The sequence below is a fragment of the Alosa pseudoharengus genome, unplaced genomic scaffold, assembly GCF_046254945.1.
Source record: "Alosa pseudoharengus isolate Yale_2024_CS ecotype anadromous, Long Island Sound unplaced genomic scaffold, YU_APseudo_1.1 YU_APseudo_1.1_scf_42, whole genome shotgun sequence".
In the NCBI taxonomy this organism is placed as follows: Eukaryota; Metazoa; Chordata; class Actinopteri; order Clupeiformes; family Clupeidae; genus Alosa; species Alosa pseudoharengus.
In genome coordinates this window covers 54,364-77,671 of record NW_027468784.1, presented here as the reverse complement: position 1 = coordinate 77,671, position 23,308 = coordinate 54,364, and the positions used below count along the sequence as shown (strand labels likewise).

At 44.3% G+C, this 23,308-nt stretch overlaps 1 protein-coding gene and 1 long non-coding RNA gene across 2 annotated transcripts in view; both read left to right on the top strand.

Annotated features, from left to right (window-relative positions):
• LOC143103456 (uncharacterized) overlaps window positions 1-18,099 on the top strand; it is a 47,566-nt gene extending 29,467 nt beyond the window's left edge. Inside the window, exons 3-4 of the long non-coding RNA XR_012982824.1 lie at window positions 17,764-17,846; window positions 17,968-18,099. This is a non-coding gene — a long non-coding RNA (uncharacterized LOC143103456). The remainder of the gene's footprint in view (window positions 1-17,763; window positions 17,847-17,967) is intronic.
• Window positions 1-23,033, top strand: part of LOC143103447 (NACHT, LRR and PYD domains-containing protein 3-like) — a 136,687-nt gene extending 113,654 nt beyond the window's left edge. The window contains exons 12-14 of the mRNA XM_076267234.1: window positions 21,558-21,734; window positions 22,083-22,259; window positions 23,006-23,033. Of these exons, the coding sequence (XP_076123349.1) occupies window positions 21,558-21,734; window positions 22,083-22,259; window positions 23,006-23,033 (382 nt within the window). The remainder of the gene's footprint in view (window positions 1-21,557; window positions 21,735-22,082; window positions 22,260-23,005) is intronic.
• The last annotated feature ends 275 nt before the right edge of the window (window positions 23,034-23,308 follow it).

The following is a 23,308-nucleotide window of genomic DNA, read 5'->3' as shown; positions in this document are numbered from 1 at the left end:
GTCCGTTTCGCGGGTCCGTTCCGGAGGCTGTCATACATCCGCGGCGGATCCGCCGCGGAGTCCTTTTGCTGTGTGGGTTGTTACATTTGACGTTCCCACCATTTAAATGAGATGACCGTGACCTCTAGATTTTCTTTAGCAGTGGGGGCAGGCCAGTCATAATAGCCTAATAATAATAACACGGGGGTCCAGGGGTGTCTCCCCCGGGATTTGCAGTGAGGTGCCCTTTTCATGTTGTTTTGTATTGGCAGTAAGTGTTTTGCAGTGAGGTGCCTTTTCATGTTGTTTTGCATTGGCAGTAAGTGATTTGCAGTGAGGTGTCCTTTTCATGTTGTTTTATATTGTCAGTAAGTGTTTTGCAGTGAGGTGCCTTTTCATGTTGTTTTGCATTGGCAGTAAGTGTTTCTATTGGCAGTAAGTGATTTGCAGTGAGGTGCCTTTTCATGTTGTTTTGCATTGGCAGTAAGTGATTTGCAGTGAGGTGTCCTTTTCATGTTGTTTTATATTGTCAGTAAGTGTTTTGCAGTGAGGTGCCTTTTCATGTTGTTTTGCATTGGCAGTAAGTGTTTCTATTGGCAGTAAGTGTTTTGCAGTGAGGTGCCTTTTCATGTTGTTTTGCATTGGCAGTAAGTGTTTCTATTGGCAGTAAGTGTTTTGCAGTGAGGTGCCTTTTCATGTTGTTTTGCATTGGCAGTAAGTGTTTCTATTGGCAGTAAGTGTTTTGCAGTGAGGTGCCTTTTCATGTTGTTTTATATTGGCAGTAAGTGATTATATTGGCAGTAAGTGGTTATATCATTTGCGTTTCTATGGAAACATAGTGCACCTTGCGTTTTACAAGCGGCAAAGTGTGTCCTGTCTGATCACACCCTTACTGCTGATGCTGTGTGTGGATACACTTGCGTTAGTAACATTGTATGTTGATGCTGTGCATATTCCAACCACCCTAAATCATACGATTCAATGAACAGGTATGATAAGGGATCAGATACCAAAAATAATTCCGTGGAAATGCATGGATTCCAGTAGCTTCCAGTAGCAGCATTTTGCTCATCGGTTCTCTGGCGGTCCGCTGGCGGGTTGCAGACAAATTGCCCAATATTTTGCCACTATTGGTCTTAGTATGTTGGTGCGCACATCCAGGGCAGGTGCTGGACAAAAAGGAAAGTCTGATGAAGAGCGTATGCTCGAAACGTTACACACGGGTGAAAGTCATTAAATATTCCTGATGTGAGCAAGTGTGTGGCCACTATTGGTCTAAAATCTTTTTCATTTGTTCAGTTATACTCCATATATCATTCTATTAACTTTTCTTAATATTCAGTGCAAGATCACTACATGGGGATTAGCAACAGCACATTAAATAAAACACAGTGCAAGATCACTACAGTGGGCATCGCTTTCAAATGACCACTTCATTCGCGCATTACGAGGCCGTGAAGCTGCGTGAAGCTTTAGTACCACTTTCAGCCACTGTGCGTCGCTCTGCCACTGTACATCGCTCTGCCTGCCGCCCCCCTTCTGAAAAAGCAGGAGACTTGCCGAGAGTAATCCCAGCCTACGAATTCAATAACAAAATAAATCATGCATAATTAAACATACCTCGATTTAGGCTACTTGGGTATGTCTTAAGGCTTGACTACACGGTGGTAACGAAAATCGAAAATAATTAATGTGCAGTAGCCTAAGAAGAATTTAGGCATGACTGCATGTGATTTCTACAGATCGGAATGGAATAACAAATGTTTTGAGTTAAGGCTAAAGGCCTAGCTTATTGCATAACTTTCCTGATAGTGAAGACAAGCCATTTTGTGATCGTTTGACATTTGCAACGATGTGACTCAAAAGCAGTGTGTTTCAATTTGGGACCTTGCAGTCGGAAATGTAGTTTGTTTATTCAAAGTCTCACGTCCAATGTAGCCTGGGCTATTCAAAGCTTCAGTTTATTGCACATACTTTTCATGTAATTTTGAATATAACTATACTCGTGTTTGTTGGCCTGTTGTTGCAAAATCCACGTAATCATTTTATGCAAGTAAACATACAGGAAGTCTTTATTGTTGAGATCAGAGATGATAATCAAATATCTTGCATTTTAACCGTGATTTGGTGCTGCCAAATCTCCGCTTATCCTCTCTCTGGTCCTGCGCGCAGTTCTGTGTGAGAGGGTGGCTATGGTAGAGCGGAGAAAGCCAACGTGTGTTTCTTTTACCGATATATAACGATATACTATGCACTGCACTTACTCATGCCAGTAGCAAGACACTACTCATGCCAGCAGCAAAACACCTGCCAAGTTTGAAATCGAACGGACCAACGACACGCAGACAGACATTTCTGCAATTTATGGATAGATAGATGCGATGGCTTGTTTGTTGGGATAGGCATCCGACAACGAGTACTCGGGGCAACAGCCAGGTCTATCATTCGTCATAATTCTTCAAACCCTGACTTGTGAATCTAAAGGTCTCCACCCACTGTTGCTCAGTGAAGTAGAGCTATAATCGGCCTTTAAAGTTAGGCCCGACAAGACCCGACCCCCACAGAAATCAGCCCGAGCCCTGACCGAGCCCGAGACTGACAGCTTTTTAAAAGCCCGAACCCGTTTACAGCCCGACATTATTCAAATGTCCGCACGCACGCAGCTCTTTTGCCTTTTGTCAAGAATGAGTAACATTTGACATCATTTATTCATGACTAACGTAGCCTAGGCCACTTGGAAGTTGGAACAAAGAAATAAAATAGCAAGTCCTCTCAGCATTCTGAAGTTTGCGGGAACCCTCCCATACGCAGCCCCGACATTAAATAGTTCTTGCTCCAGCTTTTCAAACCCCTCGCCATTTACGATATTAAAAGGCCTAATGTCTTTACAGCGAAAGCTGACACACTTCTTCTCCGTAATCATTTGTTTCACCTTTGCAGGGTTTGATTTTGTTGCTGTAGCCTAACAAACGATGTGATCCTGATGGGCACTGACAGCTTTGATCAACATGCCTTATCAGCGACGAATTCCCTGCCGTTCTACAGAATGTTGCATCCTTTGGATTTTACATAACCACTGGCTCATTATTCTCATTATGCACATGATCAAAACTTTTCCACACCTCAGACTTTGCTTTCTTTGCCGGTGCAACTAAAACGCCTGTCACAAGAGGCCAGCCTCTGTTTCACCTCCTAAGCATCCATTTCTGCATCTTTCTCGCAGCTAACCGAAACGCATCACCTGACCGCTCATTTAGCCTACCGTGCAAGCCCAAGCCCGAGCCCGCGTGAAATGATAGAAATGAAGCTCTATAGAATGTACTGTATACAGTGGAAGAACAAAATGCTGAGTGAAGCCCAAAGATATGAAGGCATATCTGGCAAGTTGTTATTTTTTGAAGACGTACTGTAAATGGTTGGGCTATAGGCCTAGTTTGCAAGAAGGAAACATAAAGCGTGAGCATGCCACACTATCCACAGCTGTGGTAGCGGGGGTAGGAGGATTACTGTTAGCGCAGGATTTATATAAAATTATATAAAAACAGAAGGCCTGCCTCGAATGCAGGCTTGCCCAAAAAAAGGCCTGTGGTTTGCGCAGCCTACAGTAAGTAGGTCAGTGAGTTAGGAGTCCTCTAGACTTCTTTTAAGCTGTCTCAGAGGTGGAAAGTTGCGTTCGTTGGGGGCAGGGCCGAATTAACATATCATAGACCCTTGGGCCCCCCCTGCCCCCCAGCCAACGTGAATCTGGCGGTCAGTTAATAGGCCTATCTGTGAGGCCAAGGCTCACCAAATAGTCCGTTTGTTTACAACTAACATTACATTTAATTAAACTGCTTATGCTATGCCGAAATAGTTTCAACATTTTGAATATCAGTGTCGGGTGAATTAGGAAATGCCTTATGGCTGAAAGCTGCTTGGGATCCCCCCCTGTCAAGCAATAACCATACAAAAAGTTAAAAACAGATGACATGATGCGCGTCACTGACATAATGCGCAAATAATATAGCCTAGATATTCCAATATATTCGAATACAGGTCTATTTTAGAGGGGATATTCGAACGTCATTTTTGAGCAATTTTGACAGCCCTAGTCCACTGTAGGCTACGCCAATCGCCTATTAACACCTTCCACCTAACCCCGGTGAGTGGGGGTCGCTATAATGCGTGTGAAATAGCACCATTGAGTAGTCTATGCGAAATAGCCTTAAAATCTTTCCGGTGTTGTGTGCCTTCTGGTTTCTCCACCTACTGGTTTCCTTGTGCGTGCATGCGCTGCAGCAGTTGTCAGACATTCACAAACAAGTTGTTTTAGGCGGTTTGAAGTCGCTTTTCATACGCCATGAGCGCTCGGCTACATTACAGCCACTCGGACAAAAGACATGTAAAAAAATATATGTTTTGAAAACTAGCATTAAACTGGATTCGATCCCGCAAAAGCAACACACGCGTGACTCTCTCCATCCTGATTCCCTACTCTTTGAGCCAACTAATATGTTACGCGAATCAATTAACTATTGTAGGCTACCATTAATTAATAACGTAGGCTGTTGTCCAGGCTATCTGAAACAAGGGGTTGCCTCTCATCTACAACAACTGGTTACCTTGGGCTGCTACAGTCGTCAGTGCACTGTGCACAGTAGGCCTATGCTCTTTGTGGTTGATCAACTAAAAATAAAAGATGTATTTGGTGATGACGTTATTGTGGGCCTAGTAGACCTACATTTTGAGAAATTAAATGGTACGAGAAACGATCTACATAGCGCAGTGTTGCGCGGTCTGCCCGAAATTAGATCAATACAGTAAAGCATCAATACAGTAAAGTCAACAGTAAAGAAGCTGAAGACTCGAGTTAAAATAATAAAGACACCCCTTCAGGAAAAGCGATATAGGCTATGGGAAATATTGGGAAAAGTTCTTAAAGAAGATGACAGTAGTACAAGTTATGGTCTATGTAGGCCTACTTCTTGCGAAGCCATTTAAGTATGACAGCCAAAACGGGCAGCCTGCAGGAATAAATCTACCGGTATGTATAGGTTCGCGCATGCATAAAAGTTACCTTAGTTCGTTGTGTTTGTGACTTTAAACAGTGGATGTGCTTTAGTAAATGTGCTTTGTGCTTCATTCAGCATTATAAACCAGTTCTTACGCTAACGTTTTGACCAGCAATGTATCTCAGTCTTGCCTATACCTTGCCTCACCATTTCTGTTTTCGAAAGAAAGATGTATGTCCATGGCCTTCAAATCGTATCCTATAGTGTTCTAATCCTTGGTGGTTGCGTGTGTAACAGTGATGATTTGGTTTCTTCCACTTGCATTCATTTTTGAGTTGTTTTCTTACATACTGGTAACAGTTGGTTGAGTACTGGCCTCTAGTGGTCATACACGTAAAACTGCGTGGCTTTCCTCATAGTTTGAGGATTAGAGCCAGCGGTAAGTTGTATGTAAACAGAACTCCCACATAACTAGATTAGAATTCAGTACTAACATTCCAAATCAACACCTATGGTCTCAAGGTGTTATGCACTTCCTTTGCCAATGTAACCTGTGTATTTTGTGTAGTGTTTTTGTACATTAGAAGACATTTTACGTCGGAAGTTTCAAATCACACGTGTGGATAGCTAATATTTCTTCTCCCTCTCATATTAGCATACTGTGTTAGAATCCATGCTGCTGCCTTGCTACGGAATCCCAAAGTGTTATCTCTCATGCCAGGTACATGTTATATAATTTGTTAGTATATCTGTATTGCATTTTTACTTTATTCATAAATACTATATAGTTTGAGGATTAGAGCCAGCGCATACTGTGTTAGAATCCATGCTGCTGCCTTGCTACGGAATCCCAAAGTGTTATCTCTCATGCCAGGTCAATAAATGACGAACTGGTTCCACGTCTCCTTGCCATTTCTTGAGAAAACACAACGCAGACAAGTAGAAGGGGTTACAATGGTGCCGTGACCCGACGCTTCAATTCTTCAGCGTTTGCTGATCTTCGTGGGACAACGGAGCCATTTTCATCCGACGACGTGGGATTCCGAGGCGAGATAGTTGCATTCACACTGGTAGCACTGCTATCTTGAATGACACCATACAGTTTAGCTGCGCATTTTTATATGACGCATGTTCTATGACGAGTGTTGAGATAACTTTCATAGTTAATGTACATTGACCTTTGAATTGACTGTTAATATTTTCAGTGTAGTTTGATCTTTTTGCCACTGATTTAGTACTCTACTTTTTGTTTTGCATTTGCCACTGTATTAATAGGCTGTTATATCGTTTTTCTTTGTTTCCCTACTTTCATTTAGTGATGGATAATAGGGCTGATATTAGCAGGCTGGGTATTGGGAGGGCAAGTGATTTTGAGAGTTCAGGGAGGGCATATGCTACACCTGGGAGAGGTCGTGGGGGGGCTCAGCCATGTTTTCCTGGGTGGTTAGCTGCTACACCTGGCCCTGTAGATTTAGTGGATACTGGTAATATGCATAATGAGGGAGCGTGTGGAGGTAGTGTATTGTATCCTGGTAATGGTCCAGTGCCCCTCACATCCACCCCCGTCAATTCATCTGAGACAGAGACCACAATGAGACATCTAGGTGTTTTGATTGCTGAAATAGGCAAACACATAGGTGACACGGTTACAGCTCATTTGATTTCTGACCGGAATCATGTAGGCCCACAGGCTCACAGCACTGATAATAGCCACCAGCCCCAGAGTACCATGGTGGATATGTCCCAACTTAATGTGGTGGTGAAGTCGGAGGTCAAAGACCCACCCACATTTCGTGGTGATGGGACCGATAAATGCACTGTGGGTGAGTGGGTGGATTTAATGGAGATATTTCTTAAGAAAAAAAAAGTTGTCCTCGCCGACAAAGCAGACGAGATACTAAGCAAACTAATGGGCAGGGCTAAGGACGTGGTCAAAATAGCACTTAGAAGTGACCCCTCTCGTGATGCAGCCCAGCATCCTGAAGTTATCTATATGATTCTTAAACAGCACTTCAGTACTAATTCATATTCATGTATGCCACTCGCAGACTTTTACAGCACGTTGCCTGCACAAAAGGAGGGCGTTCTTGATTATTGGGTCCGCCTGAACAAGGCTGCGGATGTAGCTGATGAGTGCCTTCAGCGTCAGGGTAAGCGGATGGAGGAGATGAACAAGGAGGTGGCAATGATGTTTGTGCGCCACTGCCCTGATCAGTCTCTCGCCATGGTGTTCAAGAGTAAGCTTGTTGAACAGTGGACGGCTAAAGAGGTCCAGGAAAGAATTGATGAGCATCAGAGTGAGGTCAGGATTAGAGACCGTAAGCGTGTAGATGTCAGCTGCTTGCCCAGGCAGAACACCGCGCTCATGCATGGCCATGAACAGGGCCACAGTGCTAATGCTTCAGATTATGGATTGCAGTCCTGTAGACAGAAAGTAGAGCAGCCTCGCAACTCTGAGTCTGGGCTCACTTCACAGCATGGTGTGGCCAACATGACTGACATGCTCAGTAAAGTCCTAGAAAGTCTCAATGCCCTCCATGCTGCTAACACTTTCAGTGCTCCACGGCGTGATAGGAAAGAACGTGGCAGATGTCGAATATGTGGTGAGGGATCTCACTCAACACTTGAACACTGCAGAAACCATCGCCTGTGTTTTGGTTGTCATAAGCCTGGTCACCTGCGACAGTCCTGTCCTTCAGCTCCTCAGGCTTCTCCAGCAGATGTGCCATCGTCATCCCCTCAGTTAAACTAAATAGCCCGCATTCGGTGAGGGTCAATGTGGGCGTTTTTAGTGCATCCCTCGATCATTCTCTTGATTTAGAGACCATGTTTGAATCAGTTAAGCAGTCCTTGCCAAGCACTGCCACAGTCATCATGCAGAATACATCACGTTTACGCACAAGTGACAGTTTGTTTTATACTCCCGTTGTTATAAATGGATCGTCTACTGTGAGAGCCATGCTTGATACAGGATCGATGGCATGCACCATAAACGAAGATGTTGAGAGAAAATTAACTGAGGACGGTTCTTTGGATTGTAATGTGAAGTCCGACACTGATATTGTCTTAGTAGGCTGTGGAGGAAAGCTTGTGTATCCTAAGACAGTCTGTGACCTCCAATTTGACCTTTATGGATGTACTGTTGTTGTGCCCACACTGGTAGTGCCCGGTCAGATTGATGATTTGATCATTGGTACGAATGTAATTAAGTTTTTGACCCATAAATTCAAGGACAATGACATGTATTGGAAAGTGGTCTCCACCCAGTACAGTTCAGATGTTGGAGACGGCCAGGATGACTTTGTTGCCATGCTTGCTGGCGTGCGCCAATGGAAAGGTGATGACCTCCCAGATAAAGTGGGTACAGTGAAGCTCCGCCAAGCTGTTACTCTTCTCCCGGGCCATGAGCATCTGGTCTGGGGCAAACTCCCGGAAAGCTTGCGTGGCCCCCCAGGTTCCACAGTTATGGTTGAGCCAACCTCATCACGAGCAGTCCCTAGAAACATCCTAGTTGGTCGTGTGGTTACGCCATTATGGGGTGATGGGTGGGTTCCCATGAAAATAATGAATCCAACTGATAAGCCTGTTGTGCTTAGGAGGAATGCAAAAGTGGCCGATGTCCATCCCTGCTTGGCATTGGAGGACATGCAAGATGGTGAGCTGTCCCGCCTTGTATCTAATAGCCAACACAGTAGCAACACACGGGTGCCAATCGCCAGCATTGCGGAAACATTAAAAGAGCATGGCCTCAATGATCTGGATATTGATTCTTGTGAAGTGTCCGAGAGCTGGAAAAATGACATGTGTAAACTTGCAGTGACTTATTCAGACATTTTTTCCAAGCATAGCTTAGACTGTGGTGAGGTGAAGATTTTGTCCACCGTATCCATTTGGTGGATAGTAAGCCATTCAGGTTGCCATACAGGCGAGTGCCTCCCGCTGACTATCAGAAACTTCGAGTTGTACTGAATGAAATGGAGGAGAGAGAGATTATTAGAAAGTCCTCGAGTGAATTTGCATCGCCACTGGTTCTTGTGTGGAAAAAGAACGGAGATCTGAGGCTCTGTACAGACTTTCGGTGGCTGAATGCGCGTACAGTCAAGGATGCGCACCCACTGCCCCACCAAGAAGACTGCCTTGCTGCGTTAGGCGGGAATGTGTTTTTCAGCACAATGGACTTAACCTCAGGCTTCTATAATATTCCTCTCCATGAAGATGATAAAAAGTTTACTGCCTTTTCCTCTCCTGTTGGCCTACATGAATATAACAGACTCCCTCAAGGGCTCTGCAACAGCCCTGCAAGCTTTATGAGGATGATGATGTCCATTTTTGGTGACCAAAATTTCATGAGTTTGCTCTGTTATCTTGACGATCTCATGACATTTGCCCCAAATGAGGCAGAGGCTTTGAAGAGGCTTGAAATGATTTTTCAGAGGCTGCGTTTACACAATCTGAAACTCGCGCCTAAAAAATGCTTTCTGCTCCGACGTTCTGTGCGCTTTCTTGGTCATGTCATAGATAGTCAAGGTATCTCTACTGACCCAGCCAAAGTAGAGGCGATCACTGGTGTGACCAGAGTGGATCTTATGAAAGCTGATGGACTGACTCCTGATGCCAGGAAGATTCAGTCATTTTTAGGACTAATCATGTGGTACCAGCGATTTATTGAAAACTGCTCCACTATAGCTAAGCCACTTTATAATCTTGTGTCTGGATGTAAGAGGGTCGGGATGAGGAAAGGGGGAAGGAGAAAACAGACTTTTGCATCCAGACAGTTGACTGCAGCTGATTGGACCCCTGTCTGTGAGCAAGCCTTGCATCAGCTGAAAGGGTCTCTGCTCGCAAATGTTGTGTTGGCACACCCCGATTTCACCAAGCCTTTTATATTGTCTACGGATGCTTCTTCCGATGGCTTGGGTGCCGTCTTGTCTCAGGTTATGCCAGGGGAAGATCGAGCCCGCCCTATAGCCTTTGCTAGCAAAACTTTGAATAAGGCCCAGAGCAAGTATCCCGCCCACCGCCTTGAGTTTTTTGCTTTGAAATGGGCAGTCTGTGAAAAGTTTAGTCATTGGCTGAAGGGCCACAAATTCACAGCATGGACAGACAACAATCCGCTCACCCATATTCTGACAAAGCCTAGGTTGGACGCATGTGAGCAACGCTGGGTGGCTAAGCTTGCAGCCTATGAATTTGATGTCAAATACGTCCCTGGAACTAAAAATGTAGTTGCTGACGCGCTGAGTCGGACCCCTTTTGCAGCAAAGACAGTGAGTCACCGTCTTATTCACGAACCTTACTCTGCACTTCTTTCAGCATCAGAACATCTGCCTGGCGCTGAATTACAGGACTTGTTCCGTCAGTCTACAGTCTGTCAAGCAACTCAGCATATTTGTGAAGCCGGAGGGTCGAACGATCAACATTCTGCTGTTGCTTCATTGTCTGCTGTGGAAGTTGCTGCAGTTATGAGTGGCCACACTGATTGGGAGATGTCTACAAGAGTGAGAGCTATTCCCTTAGCCAGTCATCTTCAGGGGTTGACTGACATAGGTCAGAATACATTGCCATCCTTCTCAGCGTGTGAGTTGCAAGAGAGACAACGTGATGATGCTGACCTTGCTCGTGTCATTTTTTATGTTGGGCGAAAGCGGCGGCCTTCCAGACGTGAACGGGCACAGGAGAACTGGACTACACTGAGGCTTCTAAAGCAGTGGGAGAAATTGGCTTTATTAGATGAGATCTTATATAGAGTGTCAAAAGATCCAGCCATTGGTAAGAAAAGATTTCAGTATGTTGTGCCGCAATCCCTGAAGCCAGATGTTCTTCAAGGCTGCCATGAAGATGCTGGACACCAGGGTCAGCTTCGAACGTTACACCTAGTCAAACAGAGGTTTTATTGGGCCAGTATGGAAAGGGATGTTGGGCACCATGTGAAATGTTGCACCAGATGTGTGGTGAGCAAAACACCAGAGCCTGAAGGTCGCGCTCCTCTTGAATGTGTCAAAACAACTTCGCCCCTAGAGTTAGTCTGCATTGATTTTTGGACCGCAGAGGATGCGAAGAACAGAACCGTCGACGTCTTAGTGGTGACTGATCACTACACAAAGCTGTCCCACGCATTCTGCTGCCCAGACCAGACAGCAAAACAGGTCGCCCGGAAGCTGTGGGATAATTTTTTTTGCTTCTATGGCTTTCCTGAGCGCATACACTCAGATCAGGGTGCGAACTTCGAGAGTGATCTGATTGCTGCCCTTCTTCAGATCTCGGGCGTGAAAAAATCCCACACAACTGCCTATCACCCTATGGGTAATGGTCTCGCTGAGCGGTTTAACCCTACGCTCGGTAACATGATCAGGACGCTTCCACCCAGAGAGAAAAAGTCTTGGCCTCAGATGCTACACACACTGGCGTTTATGTACAACTGTACTGTCCATGAGACAACCGGTTTTCCCCCATTCTATCTAATGTTTGGCCGCATCCCACGGCTTCCCGTGGATGTGTTGTTTAAGTCTGTACTGAGGGAAGATGGTGATGCTGCTTACCCTAAGTTTGTTGACTCCCTCCACAGAGATCTCAGGGAGGCAATGCTTCTTGTCGAAAAGAATACAGGCAGAGAGCAGAAACATCAAGCTCGAATCTACAACAGACGGGTGAAGGGTGGTCAGATTGTGTGTGGAGACAGGGTGTTGCTCGCTAACAAGGGTGAGAGAGGCCGAAAGAAGTTGGCTGATAAATGGGAAAATGTTGTGTATACCGTGACTGACTGTGATCCTAAGACCCACATTTTCAAAATTCTCAATCCAGTCACTGGACAGACTAAAGTTGTTCATCGCAACATGCTCTTATGTGTCAATTTTCTTCCTGTCATGGCCGAAGCAGAGGAAGAGGGTGTCTCTTTGTATTCCTCCTGCAGTGTCGAAGGTGACTGTGACACCAATGTTTCTTCTAACCAACACACAGAGTGCGTAGACAAAACCGTCCGCACTAAGGAATGGGTTTCTCAGATCCCTGTTGAGGAGCCTGACGGATTGCATACAAGCCCTGATGGTGATAACCATTCACAGACTCAAGATATAGCTGTATTAACTGTGGGACATGACTCTGTGACCAATAATGTTGAGGTTGATATTGCTGTGCAGGGTCAGGAGATCTGTGTTTCTGACACAAATACTGGACAGGCAGTTGGTGATATATGTTTGGGCCAGACTGCACCACACACACACACTGAGCTCCTACATTCCCCTGATTCCTCACAGGCCGAGGCCCACCTTTCTGACACTTTTACACATAGGTCCAGAGTAGGTCGTATTATTAGACCTGTAAATAGGCTTCTTTACAATATGTCAGCCCAGAAAATTTCACCAGCACATAGACTTAGGAAATGGGCCAGTTCAGTTCTCAGTCTAGGAACTATTGGTTAAGGTAAACTCTTACCTTCTTTCTTTCTTTTTTGTTTGTTTGTTTATTTTCTTTTGTTTGAATACAGTGGCTTGATGCTTTTGTGGCACTGATATGGCGCACTGGATGAGTTGATTATGGATGAGTTGAATATGTGAAGTGTAAATGGCACTTTATGGGTCTTCATTGAAGGGTTTGTGAATAGCGCTGCACTAACCCTCGTGAGTTCTTTAGTGAACAGCCTTTTGGTTGACAGAGGTATGCGAGAGATGCCTATTTCAATTCAGGAATGTATTGTGATAGTTGTTTGTGATGTGTATTGTGTATAATGATGTTCTAGTATGTGCTTAGAATGCTGTTGTCTTTGTACCTGGTCATTTTTCCATGTTATGAGCTGAGATTTCATGTAGAATTGTTATTAGGGGATGTCCTATGCAGGGGTATGGGTGATTTGTTTTCTTGTTTTTTTGTGCAAGTGGAATTAAGAGGGGGAGAATGTAACAGTGATGATTTGGTTTCTTCCACTTGCATTCATTTTTGAGTTGTTTTCTTACATACTGGTAACAGTTGGTTGAGTACTGGCCTCTAGTGGTCATACACGTAAAACTGCGTGGCTTTCCTCATAGTTTGAGGATTAGAGCCAGCGGTAAGTTGTATGTAAACAGAACTCCCACATAACTAGATTAGAATTCAGTACTAACATTCCAAATCAACACCTATGGTCTCAAGGTGTTATGCACTTCCTTTGCCAATGTAACCTGTGTATTTTGTGTAGTGTTTTTGTACATTAGAAGACATTTTACGTCGGAAGTTTCAAATCACACGTGTGGATAGCTAATATTTCTTCTCCCTCTCATATTAGCATACTGTGTTAGAATCCATGCTGCTGCCTTGCTACGGAATCCCAAAGTGTTATCTCTCATGCCAGGTACATGTTATATAATTTGTTAGTATATCTGTATTGCATTTTTACTTTATTCATAAATACTATATAGTTTGAGGATTAGAGCCAGCGCATACTGTGTTAGAATCCATGCTGCTGCCTTGCTACGGAATCCCAAAGTGTTATCTCTCATGCCAGGTCAATAAATGACGAACTGGTTCCACGTCTCCTTGCCATTTCTTGAGAAAACACAACGCAGACAAGTAGAAGGGGTTACACGTGCGTGCCTGCGCTCTTATTCTCAGACTCTCTCCTGCGCAAACATTATGTCCTGCATGCCTACTGCGTGTAGTTCTACTGCATAAAGTTTCGCAAATAAATTAGTTTGTTTTACAGAAATGGCCTACTGTCACACTGCATGCAGGCTATAACCAAAAGCACACATTTTGTAAATAAGCGGGTCGGATCGCGGGTCGGGTATAATTTTGTCCTAATTAATATTCGCGGTCCGAGTTGCGGTCGGGTTGATTAAAATATCAGGCGACCGCGGGCCGCTTGTGACCAAACCCGCGCAACACTGCACCAGACCGCGATGTCTTCAAGGGTTGAATGGAGGGAGTTTGCAAAAAATAGTGTATTTTTCAAGTCAATAAACATTCTTAATTTTCGAATGTATTTGTCAGGGAACATCTGACTTTTAAAAACCATAGGCCTGGCAGTCGCTCAGACAAGGAGTTATAAGATAAAGGCAATACCATTTGTGTCACCTAATGCAGTTCAGTGAATTAGCAAGATACCATCAGAAGCCAAAAATCATAAAGCACCTGTGCGCGTGTGCGCTCTCTCCCCTGCGCATGAAGCTGTCTGCGTGTTGTAGGCTAGATTTGCGTGAGTTCTTTCTATCTGCTTTACTTTTGTGAGTTGCGACCACCTAGGCTATGTTATAGACGTTCTATGAGGTACCAGTGTTTAGCTGTGTCACAAAACAATAAGCTTTGTCAGACTTACTTATTACTTTTAAAATGATATTCAGGGCTATATACATTTTAAACATTCGGGGCTGAAGACCCGACAAAGCCTTGCGTTAATTCTTCAGATGGGAAGTGTCAGGAATTTTCATACGAGAGACGTTCTCATTGGTGGTTAGTATAGGGAATTGACAGCAACATATCCAATCACATTATGAGAGATGCTGAATTTAACATAAACTGCGATGTTTGATTTTAAATTAATATAAATTTAGCCGGGACTGTAAGCTGGCACACGTGGGTGCTCGATGTTTTCAGTGGGTGCCCGAGAGACGGAGCAACCACGGTATCGGCGCCTATGACAAGCGTATCTCGCGGTTGCATCCATTACAAACAAACATGCAATGTGAACGTCTGGGATTGGGAAGAGCACTAAATGCTCTGAATAAGCACAAAGTCAAACCTTTAAATGAAACACTTTAATAATCAAAAAAATAAACCGCTAATGAAGTAAACTTGTGACCATCAAAAATCGTTTATCGCCTGTAACTCAGTGATAACAGGACGTAACAGGAAGGCATTTGGCTGAGCAACGGAGGTTAATATGCTCTATATTTTGTCCAAATGATGTCTGTCTATCATCGTTGCACTCGGAGAAAACCAGAATGTTTAATTTGTCCTGCGTTTCTTCTACAGCTGCAAACGGGATTCACTCGCAGTTAACCAAATATTTCTTTATTAGGGCAGGGCAGGCATATTTCTGGCTATTAAATTATTTCTAAACCAGTCTGCTAAAGTCTGTAGTGAAGTCTGTGTAGGGTTTTCCAGGCTCCATTTCATTTTACGAGACACCCTACTCACTTGAGCCATCTACCGGTTGTTTGGGTTGTTGCAGCGTCTCACTGGGAAAATACAAATTAAAGTCGCGTGACACCGCGTGATCCCACGCGCGGACCGCGAGTGAAGCTGGCCAAGTCGAAGCACTGCCTACTGTACATGGAGAGGCCAGGATTAGCAACAGCACATTAAACTAGAAAATGCAATTCCAGGGAATTACCATTGCATGTAAATGCAAAAAAGCTGCTGTGTATAACATTAAATTACTTACAGTATGATTATTCAGATTACATAGACGTGTCCAGTATTCTTGAAAACCACTTACTTGATTAGATGTTAGCTTAGAGTATATGACAGTCAGTAAAAATACATTGTTAATTCAATATTGATCAACATTCTCTGTTTTAATACAGCAGAATGATGCTCGGAATACACTAATGAACACTTATCAACCAATGTAAGCTTGAAGTAAAAAAAATCACAGTTGTGTGTGTGTGTATACAGCTTGATAATGCCAATCATATTATCCTAAGACAGATCTATTTATCAGTGGTAATTCTGAAATGGCAGCAAGAGCTAGAGGTCTCAGTTAATTGTAATAAATAGGTCACTTTTGATGGTGATATAGACTGAAGAACAAGATTCAGCCCTTCAGATGATCAGTTTTAGACAGAACTTAGGTTAGAATCTTAATTTTCACACAGCACAGCTCAGGTCTAAAAACAGGTCTAACAGCACAGCTAAGTTTCACAGATGTCACAGCACATGATTCAAATGTATGCATGCTTCATATAGTTGTCGGCATAGTCCTCCTGCAACAATATAATACTCAGAATGTCTCAGTGTAGATCTCAGATCTACGTCTATAGTTCAAAGGTATGTGCAGATATGTTGAGATATGGTCACATGTTTTTTAGGAATTAATGTTAGTGTTAATGTCAGCGATGTATGGTTGGTTGGCAGGATGTGCACACAGACAGGCACACACGTAATGTAATACACAGTCATCACCACACTGGTCTGGTCCCTAAAAGATAAAACAAATTAGAGTTATACCAAAAACATGGAATGTATACAATTGTTCAAAACAACTTAGATATTTAAGTGAGGTTGTTGCACCATAAATCTGAAATGGTAGTTAAATATACTAACCTATAGCCTAGTATTTCACTGCAAACAAAGCAACATTTTGTGTTTTATTAATTTCTGTTTAAGGATAGTTGCCAAACAGTTTAAAGTAAACAGCTTAGAACACTTTGTAGGCAAAGGGTGTGTTGTTGCTGTTGATAATCATAAACTGAGTCTTAAGGGTGGACCATTCTGATATTAAGCATCTTGATAACCAACTACACTATATCTTACAGCTTGCTAGGTCTGTTATCCACATTTTTTCAACAGATTACGATGTAGGCCTACTTTAGGATGTAGCCTACAACTGGGAAGCTTTAATTTATAGGCCAGAATAATGCAGAAATTAGTAGCCTAGGCCAAGTAAACATACTCTGTAGCTATGTTGACAGCACCAACGTTATACCTCAACTTCTGTAGTGTGTTTTAACAATACTTTGGTCATATGGTCCGTTTCCAAGAGCCAGATAGTATAACGCTAGTTAAAACGCTACTGGTTAGTGAGCAAATATAACGTAAACGTCAGTGCTCAGCTGGGAGCGACGTTAGGTTTGAATGTCGTTAGCTAACGTTATCGAAACCTACAGCTAACTGGTCAATTTAAAGTGACGACTTATTAACGTTGATTAGGTGGGTTTCATAACTTTCCTTACATAATAAATATCAACAGATAGGATAAGTGCTAACGTTAACTATTCCCCTAACGTTAGAACTACCGAGTTTGGCTACTTGTGACCTATCATTTCATACATAGCCTAGGCAGTAGAATGCTACATAACATAATGTTTGACGACATAAATGAGTCAAATACCAAAAATCGGACCACTTACCTTGTCTGTAGTTAGAGAAATGTGCCTCTGGAGGAGAGTTTTACGAGCAAGTAAAGTATCACGGCAGGCCAAAACGTTCAGAAGATTCACAGCTCCAGTGATAGAAAGATTGCAGCGGACCTGCTGTTGATTGCTTTCAGGTGCAGGTCACGTCATAATGCTAAAAGTTGCCGCCACGGCGGTCAATGTTAAGTCTATGGGATTTTATTGCTCTTTTATCGTAAATATCTCAAAAAGTATAAAGTTCACACATATGAAAAATACATTCTACGATTGTCCGTTACAAGAGCTTTGTAGGAGTCTTTGAATGAGGTCAGACGGTTCAGCGGTTTCAGTCGCATTAAACGTTGAATTGGGTCGGAAGAAGAATAATAAGAAGAACAGCGATAATAGTCCATTGCATTTACATGCAATGCAATAAAACACAGTGCAATATCACTACATGGAGATTAGCAACAGTACATGAAATAAAACACAGTGCAAGATCACTACATGGAGAGGCCAGGATTAGCAACAGTACATGAAATAAAACACAGTGCAAGGATTAGAGAGCCAGGATTAGCACCAGTCCAAAAAGTCCAAATGTGCAAAGAAGCAGCAGATTGAAAAGATGAGCTGAAGGTAGTAGCACCAACTCTTTATAGAGGGGGTGGTCAACACAGTCCAAAATGGCCAGAGCCTTCCTAACGACATGACGGTCAAATGTAATGAGTTCATGTGGTGATGGAGGTTGTTCTCTGCTTGTTCTCTAGAGTAAGATCTGCTCCTGAGGAGGGGGTGCTGCCTCTAACACCAGCCTCTCTGAGGAACAACACACCAGCCATGGAGCTAGCAGGTGAGGAGTGTGTGTGTGTGTGTGCTCGTGCACGGAACCATAGTCCAAAGTACATATTTGTGTGTATGCATGTGTAAATTCTGAATGGTTTAATTTAGTGTGTTTTGATTTTCACACACAGATATCAACAGCTCCACAAATCCCACCTGCAGAAGAAGTTTCAGTGTCTGATTGAGGGAATCGCACAGCAGGGAGACACCAGACTCCTCCATGAGATCTACACAGACCTCTACATCACAGAGGGGGGAAGAGGAGAGGTCAATGATGAGCATGAGGTCAGACAGATAGAGAGGGCATCCTGGAGACAAGCAGCACGAGACAAACCCATCAAATGCAGTGACATCTTTAAACGCTTCCTGGAAGAGGAAAGACGCAGAAAAGAACGCTTCCTGGAAAAGGAAAGACGCAGAAAAGAACGCTTCCTGGAAAAGGAAAGACGCAGAAAAGAACGCTCCCTGGAAGATGAGGGAAAAAAGAAGGGAACAGTCTTTAAGCCAAGAGAATACAAACCCCTCAGAACAGTGCTGACAAAGGAAGTGGCTGGCATCGGAAAAACCGTCACAGTGCAGAAGTTCATTCTGGACTGGGCTGAAGGAACAGCCAATCAGGATGTCCACTTCATATTTCCTCTTCCTTTCCGGGAGCTGAACCTGATGAAGGAGAAGAAACTCAGTCTGATGGATCTTATTCAGCACTTTTTCCCAGAAATCAAAGATCCCAGAGTCTTCTCCAGTTCAGAGCACAGAGTCATGTTCATCTTTGTCGGTCTGGATGAGTGTCGACTTCCTCTAGATTTCCTCTCCAACCCGAGGTGTTGTGATGTGACAGAGCCAGCCTCAGTGGACGTGCTGCTGACAAACCTCATCAAGGGGGATCTGCTTCCTTCTGCTCTCCTCTGGATCACCACCCGACCAGCAGCAGCCAATAGGATCCCTCCTGAGTGTGTGGACCAGGTGACAGAAATAAGGGGATTCAATGACCCACAGAAAGATGAGTACTACAGCAAGAGAATCAGTGATGAGAACCTGGCCAGCAGAACCATCACACACCTGAAGTCATCCAGGAGCCTCTACATCATGTGCCATATTCCAGTCTTCTGCTGGATTTCAGCCACCGTTGTAGAGAAAACATCAAAAGAATCAGACAAAGTAGAAATGCCAAGGACTCTGACTCAAATGTACACACACTCCCTGGTCATTCAGACAGACATGAAACATGTCAAGTACACAGAGAGAAAAGAGACAGATGAAGAGGTGATTTACAAACTGGGGAAACTGGCTTTCCAACAGCTGGAGAAAGGCAATCTGATCTTCTATGAGGAAGACCTGAGAGAGTGTGGCATTGACGTCACAGAAGCATCAGTGTACTCAGGAGTGTGTACGCAGATCTTCAGAGAGGAGGCTGGGCTGTACCAGGGGAAGGTGTTCAGCTTTGTGCATCTGAGCATCCAGGAGTTTCTTGCAGCTTTGTATGTGTTCCTCTGCTTCAGCAACAGACAGAGAAACATGCCTGACCAACAGCAAACCTCTCAGCTCTCTGCTCTGTTCAGAGCTGCAACACTTCATGACCTACACAAGACTGCAGTGGACCTGGCCTTACAGAGTAAGAATGGACACCTGGACCTTTTCCTCCGCTTCCTTCTGGGTCTCTCACAGGAGTCCAATCAGAATCTCTTAAAGCACCTTCTGCCACCGAGCAGTAGCCAATCAGATAGCTCAGAGCAATCAGTCCAGTATGTCAAACAGAAGATCAGAGATCAGAGTAGCTCAGACAGAAGGATCAACCTGTTCTACTGTCTGAATGAGCTGAATCACCATGCTGTAGTGGAGCACAAAATGAGCTCAGAAGATCTGCATGTAGAGATGCTCTTACCAGGACAGTGGAAGACTAAGACATGGAAGACGTTTAAGATGTCAGAGGAGCAGCTGGCTGAGTTTGACCTGCAGAAATACATAAAGACACCAGAGGAAGATCAGACTGAACTCCTCAGTCCAGATGAAGTTCTTCAGAAGCTCCTGCCAGCAGTCACATCAGCTCTGTAAGTAACACTATCTGAGTGTCTGTGTTTGTACAGTGTGTGTGTGTGTGTGTGCCAGCAGAGCATCACTGTGTGTGTCTGTGTTTGTACAGTGTGTGCGTGTGTGTGTGTGTGTTACGCAGATGCTTGACATTAACATTGTGTATTGCATTGCCTGTTTGCTCTGTGGCGTGTGCTGTCTTGTCTCTTTGTCCCTGGGCCCGTTCCTCCCCTTTTCGTTCCTCGCTACTTGTGATGAGGTTAAGGACAGCAGGTAGTGTGTGTGTGGTGGTGGTGGTGGGGGGGGGGGGTGTAGAGGAGTGAGTGTGTGGTTTAAAGAGCAAGTAGAAGTGGGGGAGTGTGTGTGTGTGTGTGTGGTGATGAGATTAAAGACAGCAAGGGCTGTGTGTGTGTGTGTGTGGTGATGAGATTAAAGACAGCAAGGGCTGTGTGTGTGTGTGTGTGGTGATGAGATTAAAGACAGCAAGGGCTGTGTGTGTGGGAGTGTGTGTGTGTGGTGATGAGATTAAAGACAGCAAGGTCTGTGTGTGTGTGTGTGTGTGTGGTGGGGGGGGGGTGTAGAGGAGTGAGTGTGTTGTTTAACAAGCAAGTAGAAGTGTGTGTGGGATGGGGAGTGTGTGTGTGTATGTCTGTTGAGGGCCAGTGAGAAGTTGGAGAGGGTGAGGGAGGGTGTGTGTGTGTGTGTGTGTGAGAGAGAGAGAGAGAGAGTGTAGAGGATTGGTGATTAATATCCAGATGTTTAACTCTGTTTCAGGCTGGGTAACTGTAATCTTACCGGTAAGAGCTGTTCCTATCTGGCCTCTGCACTGAAGACATCACGCTCATCAAATCTCAGAGTGCTACACCTGGGTGGCAATAATCTCTCCGACTCAGGAGTGGAACTTTTATGTTCTGCTCTTTGTCATCAAAACTGCAAACTGGAGGAACTACAGTAAGCATCACTTCATGTAGTGAGTTTGTGGGTGTGTGTGTGTGTAGTGGCGGTGATATGGTTAAGGACAGCAGGTAGTGTGTGTGTGTGTGTGTGGGCGGGGGTGTAGGGGAGTGAGTGTGTGGTTTAAAGATCAAGTAGGAGTGTGTGTGTGTGTCTGTGTGGTGTGTGTGTAGTGTGTGTGTGAGAGAGTGTGTGTGGTTGTGTGAGTGTGTGTGTGTGTGTGTGAGAGAGAGAGAGAGAGAGAGAGTGTGTGTTTGTGTGTGTGAGAGAGAGAGACAGCAAGGGCTGTGTGTGTGTGTGTGTGTGTGTGTGTGTTTGTAGTGGCGGTGATGAGGTTAAGAACAGCAGGTAGTGTGTGTGTGTGTGTATGTGTTTGTAGTGGCGGTGATGAGGTTAAGGACAGCAGGTAGTGTGTGTGTGTGTGTGTGTGTGTGTGTTTGTAGTGGCGGTGATGAGGTTAAGAACAGCAGGTAGTGTGTGTGTGTGTGTGTGTGTGTGTGTGTGTGTGTGTGTGGTGGTGGTGGGGGGGTGTATGGGGGGTGAGTGTGTGAAGTGTCTGTTGTGAAGGTGGAGAGAGTGAGGGAGGGTGTGTGTGTGAGAGAGAGAGGAGAGTGAGAGAGAGAGAGGCAGAAGAGTGTGTGTGTGTGTGTGTGTGTGTGTGTGTGTGTGTGTGTGAAAGAAAGTGAGTGTGTGAGTAGAGGATTGGTGATTAATATTCAGATGTTTAACTCTGTTTCAGGCTGTATGAGTGTGATCTGACCGATAAGAGCTGTTCCTATCTGGCCTCTGCACTGAAGACATCACAATCATCAAATCTCAGAGTGCTGAACCTGAGTGGCAATAAGCTGCTGGACTCAGGAGTGAAACTTTTATGTTCTGCTCTTTGTCATCAAAACTGCACACTGGAGGAACTACAGTAAGCATCACTTCATGTAGTGAATTTGTGTGTTTGTGTGTGTGTGTGTGAGAGAGAGAGAGAGAGATTAAAGAGAGCAAGGGCTATGTGTGTGTGTGTGGGGGTGTGTGTGTGTGGTGATGAGATTAAAGAAAGCAAGGGCTGTGTGGAGGGGGGTGAGGGGGGTGTAGAGGAGTGAGTGTGTTTAACAAGCAAGTAGAAGTGTGTGTCTGTTGAGGGGCAGTGTATGTGTGTGTGTGTGTGTGTGTGTGGTTGTGGTTGTGATGAGGTTAAAGACAGTAGGTTGTCTGTGTGTGTGTGTGAGTAGAGGATTGGTGATTAATATTCAGATGTTTAACTCTGTTTCAGGCTGTGGGACTGTGATCTGACCGATAAGAGCTGCTCCTATCTGGCCTCTGCTCTTAAGTCTCCCTCCTCAAATCTCACACAGCTGGACCTGGAGGGCAATGTCCATATGAGTGCATCAGCTGTAGAGGCGCTCTGTGCTCTAGTGAAGAACCCTCACTGTAAACTGGAGAGACTAATGTGAGTAAATATCTAAACATGTCACTCAGCTCTGTAGAACATGAGACCCAACATGCCTGTCTTTTAGTTTCTGTCCTCTCTCTCTTCTGTGTTCCTCTGCTTTTACTCATCCTTTTACAAAAACTTCTTCCTGCCCACCCTCTCTCTCTCTTTCCTTTCACCTCTTTCTGTCCCTTCATCCCTCCCTCGCTCTCTCTCTTTCCAACCTCCGGACATCCTTTTATTTCTTTCATATTTTGTCTTTCTCTCTTCTGTTTTCTGTGTCCACCCATTTCACACCCTCTCTGTATCATCTTTCTTCCTGTCTTTCTTCTGTTCATTCTATCTTCTTTACTTCCTTTATCACTCTGAAATCTCTTTCTCATCTTTTTCCCACCCTCCGTCTTTCTTCAATTTTCTTTCTTTCTATTCTACTTCCTTTATATCTCTCTCTCTGAAGTTGGTAGTCTAGTTGTTTAAATGTGTTAAGTTGTTACTCCTCATATGTGTGTGTGTTTGGTCGTGTCCTTCTGCCTCAGCCCACAGTGTTAGTGTGTGTGCATGTATGTGCGTGCATGTGTGTGTGTGTGCGCGTGCATGCGTGTGTGTGTTTATGGAAGTATGTCTTTTATGGGGCCCACATCTCTCCCCCTTTTCCTCTTGTCATCCATTTCTTTCTTTAATATTTGTCTTTCTTTCTGTCTGTCATTCTGTTTCTTGGTTGTCATGGACACTGATTGATGATCCTCTTCTCCTTTATCCTGCAGAACTAGTTATGGAACAGGAGAGTGTTGAGCCACGACCCTGAGCTGGATGGGGTCTGTGGGGCAGGAACTCATGACATGAGGATGTGATCCAACACACACACACTCACACACACACACACACACTCACACACACACACACACACACTCACACACACACACACACACATTTACAGTAACACTCACACACTCACACACACATGCACACCAACAGCCACACACACATACACACCAACAGCCACACACACATACACACCAACAGCACACACCAGCAGCACACACATGTAACACCAGGTTCAAACACCA